Source organism: Liolophura sinensis, chromosome 13 (genome assembly GCF_032854445.1).
Source record: "Liolophura sinensis isolate JHLJ2023 chromosome 13, CUHK_Ljap_v2, whole genome shotgun sequence".
NCBI classification, from domain to species: Eukaryota; Metazoa; Mollusca; class Polyplacophora; order Chitonida; family Chitonidae; genus Liolophura; species Liolophura sinensis.
In genome coordinates, this window is record NC_088307.1 from 21,234,924 (window position 1) to 21,241,748 (window position 6,825).

The following is a 6,825-nucleotide window of genomic DNA, read 5'->3' on the forward strand; positions in this document are numbered from 1 at the left end:
TTTGTATTTTCGGGTGTCATGTCTAGTGTTTCCAGCATGAGGTCTTACGGAAGGAGCACAAATAATGTTAAGCCAGTTCAGGATATCTGTAACATTATCCAGCAAACGATGTTATAAAGTAACGTAGGTTACCAGATGTATAGTATTAAAAGAAAAAAAAACGAAAAGCAATGGAACATAAAGACTACAGCGTAGAGAACAAAGCCAGAACAGCGGACAACAGTGTAATGGTAGATAAATGGCACCACGCAAGCGGTATGAAGTTTGACCCGTATCTTCAGTGGATAACTTGAATGTGCTGTGAATACTATCTGTTGCCATGCATTAAGACTTGTAAAAATGCGCTGAGAACCTTGACCTCTACTTGAAAATCATAAAATTTGGGTGAAGAGCCCTGAATGAAATTCGGCGCTTGGTAACCTGATAAATGATTAGCTAATATGGAAACCTACCGCTTAACTTGATGTAAAACGATATGGTTCTTTCCTGGATCTTCTCCCCAAACGTGAGGACAGAAGCTTCCCCTGCGCATGTGCAAATGGGTCTGTCGTTGCGAGAATTTTCAATCAGAATCGGCCTCTGGGCCTCAGGATGCGCCATGATGATCTTACACGGAGAGATTTGGTACTGTACGCATGTCGGAAGTTCCTAAAATAAAAATCACATAAAACTGAAGAACAAACATCAGCAAGGGGAAACAAGCTTCAGTATGATAAACTGATGGATGAGATAAGATGACAGATGGTTTCACATGTCACCGGACATATGACGGATGAGATAAGATGACAGGTGTTTCACATGTCACCGGACATATGACGGATGAGATAAGATGACAGATGGTTTCACATGTAACTTATTTCATGTTGTCAAAACTTAATAATATTTTACAATAAATGGAATAAGCCGGCTTGGGAGCTTCGAGTGGTTTCCAGCCATACGTGTTTTCCCATTTCAGGGGTCACTTTCACAGAGATGTCGCACTTGTACGATAACGCACTTATAGGGACAATGGTAACAAAATATCGTATGACAAAAGCACGATAACAAATGCCGTAGGCCGCTTTGTGAAAGTGGCCCCTGTATCCTCAAGCATTTAACGGCCCCTTGCGACAGAAATTGCCGCGTCTCCCAATCGAGGTCTCCCACGGTTTATGAATTTTTTCCGGTCTGTGTTGAACGTTGTTATGAAAATTAGTTTCCAGTTAGTGCGTGGCCTGGAACTTCCATTATTGACATACAAGTGTCTGTTATGAAGACTAGATTTATAAACACATCTCACATTGGTATACGACTGTCTGTTTCAAAGCCCAGATTCCAAGGGCTTAAAAACCAGTTATATATCAATGGCTCAAGTACAAGCTTGCGTACGCCGTACTCAAGATATTTCACTTATACATACGATGGCTGTCAGCATTATATCGTGTTTCTGTATTTATATATTTGATTCGTGCTTTACGACGTCCTCATAGGGTCAGCATTGCGTCGGATTTTTGTATTTATTTATTTTGAGCCATACTCCAGAATATGTCACCTATTAGACGACGGCAAGCATTACTTTGAGATTTTATATGCGATGATCACTATATCATTGCAATGTCTCATCTTGTCAAGGCGACGACGTCCAAGGATCATCATATGGTTTGGGGTCTCTCTGGTAATTATCGATCGATGAAGCCATGCAAGAAGACAGCCTTGAACTCGCTATTATACAGACATGTCACGTGGTCTTCGTATCTCTCCAGATGTTGTTGAATGAAAGTAATCGATGTGACTGAGAGGCTTCTTGTGGTTAGACTGTTGACAAGCGTCTCTAATCAGGGTGTCTGGAATCAGTATTAGGTATCGATAAACGATATTTTCTGGTACAGGGTTGTTTCCCCCTCAAACCAGACTGTTCAGCTTAACAACTGGTACAGAATTGTTCGTTTATAATCTTTTTCATGAAGGACCGGTTTCACAAAACGTTCGGGAATTTCATTGTATGCAACTGCCACGGTTATCTGGATACAGTTTGCGTGACGTGCTTTTGGCGTTACGTGCTCGTGATTACCAGTCTGATATTCGTTTGAAGACATGCAAACCGTCTTGAATCAGTGTGGCGTGCAAATTGCGCGTCACACGTAGAAACGTTTGTCAGTAACTTGCCCGAGGTCGATGGTTTCCCCCCGGACACTCTGGTTTCTTCCGATCATAAAGGACTGAGCGCTGTATGGCATGAGGGAAAAATTATAATTGATCATGGCGGTGAAATAATAATCAAATGAAAAGATGCCACTGACCAATGATACACTAAATGTAGCGTTGGATACATAATACATTCCAAGTATATCACAGATTAAATGATTGTTGCATGGTAGACGTTGCTCGTTTAATTGGAGTTCGCTACAGTTGACGCCTAACTATTAATATAGTTCCAGCCTATTTTTGCTCCGCAAGGTCATATAAGTTTAATTCGCCATATGACATGAAGAACAGGCATCTGTCAGCATGCCTGTCACTGCCAGCGAGCGTGCGCCGCTCTGTTTGAATGTAGGCCAGCACGTGGTGCCATGGTTGTCATTTTGGAAGGCTGCATTAATTCATGACTTTGATGAGTCTGGTAATGGCAGAGAGAGAGAGGGGGTGGGGGGATGGGGGGGGGGGGGTGGGGAGGAGGAAGGAAAGAGAGGGAGAGAGGGAGAAAGAGAACTGTTTTATTAAATGTGCAGGCACATATATGGGATCAAGTTAACACATCTGCACTGGAGGTTTAGTGGAAATAATACTCTATGTCGATCGACGTGTGGCAGTATCGTTTTTAAATGGTTCCCTGGTAATGGTAAGTCGATATAACGGTGCGCGTTTATTGCACACAGAAAAGAAACATAGGACAGAAAGTCCTCTGGAAACAGCCATGAGTTCTCTGAATAAACGACTATAGACTAGGGGCTGTACATTTCATTGTGTTGAACAAGATCGCCTCGTTGGATATATGAACGGTTGCAGTCAAAGCACATACAAAGATATATATTTCGATTAACATCTACTTCTGAACCACAGTATGGAACATCATTTAGATACTGGTTAAGTTTATTTATCTGGACCACTCTTTGTGTCTCTACGTTCTTACTGAAAAAATATTGACTGTTTCTCTTTGTATGAATTCGTCGTAATTTCTGCAAATCGCGGGGCGAGGGGCGAAATGTCCTCACCCGACTTCCATATTTTCGTACGATGACATACACGTTTAACATTTAACGTTTAACGTACCACACCTTTATAAATGAAACCTGATAAGTCAGTGTACATACTTCATCCTGCCTTACCTTACCCTTCACCATTCCCAACCCTCGTATCATTTCTGTTCATACTTAAAATGTTATTGGTTAGAACATGAAGCACGTGCCCCCCAGGGCGAAGAAAAGTTCAACGCGGACAGGTTATTTATATATATTACCGCTAAGTCTACAACAGCTTTGCGTTGGCCAATTAATTTTTCGAATGCGTGTCTAAGAAATAATGAGTATTAATGCCTAAACCTAGGTATAACTTTACACCACAAAAATTTTCTTCTCTATGAGAACAATGCGATGACAAACTCTCCCAGGAATTTCATCAAGAATTCACAAGTAAATACATGGGTAAGTTCGTGGATTGGCGTGAACAATGGCGATCTCCATAACAGGGCAGCAAAGTGCCTCTGCATGCAAAGACTGCTTAGTTCACACCCATCTCCACAATGGGACAAGACAAAATTGTCTCTGCACGCAGTGAGCTGACCAGATAATGTACTCAGCACGTAAATCAAACATGGCGACGAATGAATAAAATTTACATTTATATGGCCTGCGCGACAGGGACGTAGATAAGTGCGTACAAAAGCATGAAATAAAGACTTAGGCTGTACATCTCATCTGCTGGCAATTTACTATCGAGTTTCTGGCATATATTCAGGTAGTAACTCGTTGTCGTACAGGAAAATCACTGGCGGTTGATGTCTCATCAATTGAGGTCATAAACACATTTCACAGGATATTTGTAACGGTGTCAAGTCGGTATCAATGGTTTTTCACTTTATCCGGGATTTATATGTGAAACGAAAACAAGACTTCTAAATGAACTGCCCTTTAAGAGCAATAAATACAGAGCGATTCGTGCGCTATACATAGGGAAGGGCTTTTTATTATCTGAAGGGATATATGTATATATATATATATCAAAAGGTTTTCTGTAACGACTGGTTGTAATGAAGCAAGGTAAAGATTTTTGTTTCTAAACGAAAGGACGGAAATTAAAGAGCTTAAACAGGATCAAAGGGATGATGTGGGGAAATCCATAGTAGTATTAAACTGTTCAGACGATAAGACGGTATCACTTCCTGAGAGAGCTGCTCATACTGCCATGACAACCAAATATGTCCCAAACTTTTGTGCTCATAAACGAAGCGTTTAATAAACTTAGCGCATCCAAAGCAGTCTTAGTTTTGAACATGAAAACTTTATCGGTGTTTGAACGATGTATTATGAATCTTTTCCTTAACGTACCACGAAATCCTTCACTTGCTATGACAAAATTCGTCCTTTTATTCCATGACCTGTTATTGTCGCCTGTATATGTAAATAAAGCTATAAATGCCCACACTTTTGAATTTTTGTACATAAAACCAACTTCCTGGCCTAAAACGCAAACAAAAATATTCTTTCCTTGTAGCGTCGTCTTCAGAATGAGCGCTTTCTGAATCGAAAATGTTTTGATCCTTAACAAAAAGGTGAGCGAAGAAACCTTTACTACCAACATAGGGGTTGTCTTATTTATTTCTGTCAGATTTTCATACCAGCTAGTTCCTAAATCAAACAATGCGGGACAGTATACGTATTGATACATCACGTCTAGAGTCGGATACAGGTCAACGTTAAACATCAGGTGCGGGTGGGGTGCATTGTTTTTCAGCACCAGCACCCACTTCATCTTCGCCCCCGACTCGGTCTAATTATGGCCTAAGGCCGATCAATATCCGTTCAAGGCCGATCATCTTAACCTGTGTTCACACCAGGGCCAGCTGGGCCGGCTCCACGGGCGGCTTGAAGGCTTAATGAAGCCTAAGAAACTGTAATGCTATCGAGATGGTTGCAGTACTGGAAAGCACACAGAGGCTGCACATGCCTTTAGCCTATATATAATGATTAAGGCTTCTGAAGCGAAAATATGAGAAGCCAACGTGAACAATGTCACCTACCCGATTCCAGTATTTCAATTTAGAGGAATCTGGCGTACATGTAACAAAACTAAAATCATGGGCGAAATTGAGTTCTATATCTTATGTTAGTGAAAATCCTATATGTGCTCTTATCATATCCAGGGAAACCAGCGTAGTGCACGCGTACGCGTGGTATTTATATGTAAGCAAGACATTCATGGTTTAATTTTCTGTACAGATGTGAAGGTTGTTATAGCATTATTAATTATAATATTAGACGAGCTTGTAATATTGAACGAGCCTTTTAAAATCCCCCATACCATGTATATCATCGACTAGACGCACCGAATATATACATACAGATGTTAATTGACAATCGAGTTACTATTTTTACTGAATACACATCGAATGACCCTTTGCACGATAAGATTATTTCAGTTTTTAACACTGCATATTGATTGTGAACTGAATATTTTCATAATATTCATGTTTTAACCCTACAAGCTCAAAGGAGCATTTTAACCAGGTCTTGATGCTTGTCAGTTATTTCATAAACATTTGTGACATTCAAATGCATTTGCAAATGTATGGTTTATACACTATAATGGTACCAGCTGTGTTTATTTATCTGTTGGTGGTAGTGCAGTACTTAGGTAGAATTCAGTTATTCCCCAGTTATAAGTTTGGTACGCAACGTTTTGTCCGAGCTTCTGTTTATGCAAAAAAAGGAAACAAACCAAAAAAAAAAATGTGACCAAAATATTAACAGGAAATTTATAAGTCAAAGACCCACGGATTCACCTTCTCGGAGTTTTTGCTAGTTTCTGGTATGCGCATTTCGTGAGTATACAATCGTAATCAAAACATGGGAATTTCTTCTTTGTGATGAAAAGTAGAGATATAATGTGCATCAGTTCTGTAATTTTACTAATAAAATTAATACTTACGAGAACGCGGGACTCATAACCGCTCATGGGGCAGCAGTGGCGATGGCTGCGCAGGCGACGATGACAAAATACCCTAGGAGGTGATGCTCCATATTTTATACTAAATGTCCAGCAAACAATAACACGGCAAAACAAGTCGAATGCACAGCAAGCTAGCAACACAATTAATGACCACGGTACAGGCTGAAATGTTCGGACGCTGTCCAGTTGGGTGTACTGGTGTTCGTTGAGGCGAGACCTCGGCTTTATAGGCTCGCTCGTCCGGACGACCACAGCCTATCAGCGACAGCGGATCACCGTACTGTGGGCCCGGCCTTCCGCTGGCGGCTTGCTAACTACGGCCTCTGATGACTCAATTTGCCCCCCTCCCCCCCGAAACACGTCAACCTCCCGGGCGCACGTGGGCTGAATAGTTAGAGCTCATCGCGTCGTGGGTTGAAACAATATCAGGTCTCGCTTCGGTGATTGTCTGAAGCAAATTTGAACTGAATTCGTTACGACACACTCGTTTAGGACAGATTAAAAACAATGCCTTAGGATAAATGCGTTGGCTATTGTTACCTAGCCTACATTTCCGACGACAGACTACTCTGAACACATAGAGGTGTGTTCGACAGGAGAAGAAACTGACAATACTATGTATCCGGCAATATGACAAGCAAATCTCTTAACCTAGTATGTTCTCAGAGACGAAATCTGCAA

At 41.1% G+C, this 6,825-nt stretch overlaps 1 protein-coding gene across 1 annotated transcript in view; it reads right to left on the reverse strand.

Annotated features, from left to right (window-relative positions):
* The window catches only part of LOC135480589 (uncharacterized), a 16,591-nt gene extending 10,221 nt beyond the window's left edge, over positions 1-6,370 (reverse strand). Inside the window, exon 1 of the mRNA XM_064760462.1 lies at positions 6,124-6,370. Within this exon, the coding sequence (XP_064616532.1) occupies positions 6,124-6,150 (27 nt within the window). The 5' untranslated portion in view covers positions 6,151-6,370. The remainder of the gene's footprint in view (positions 1-6,123) is intronic.
* Positions 6,371-6,825: the final 455 nt, after the last annotated feature.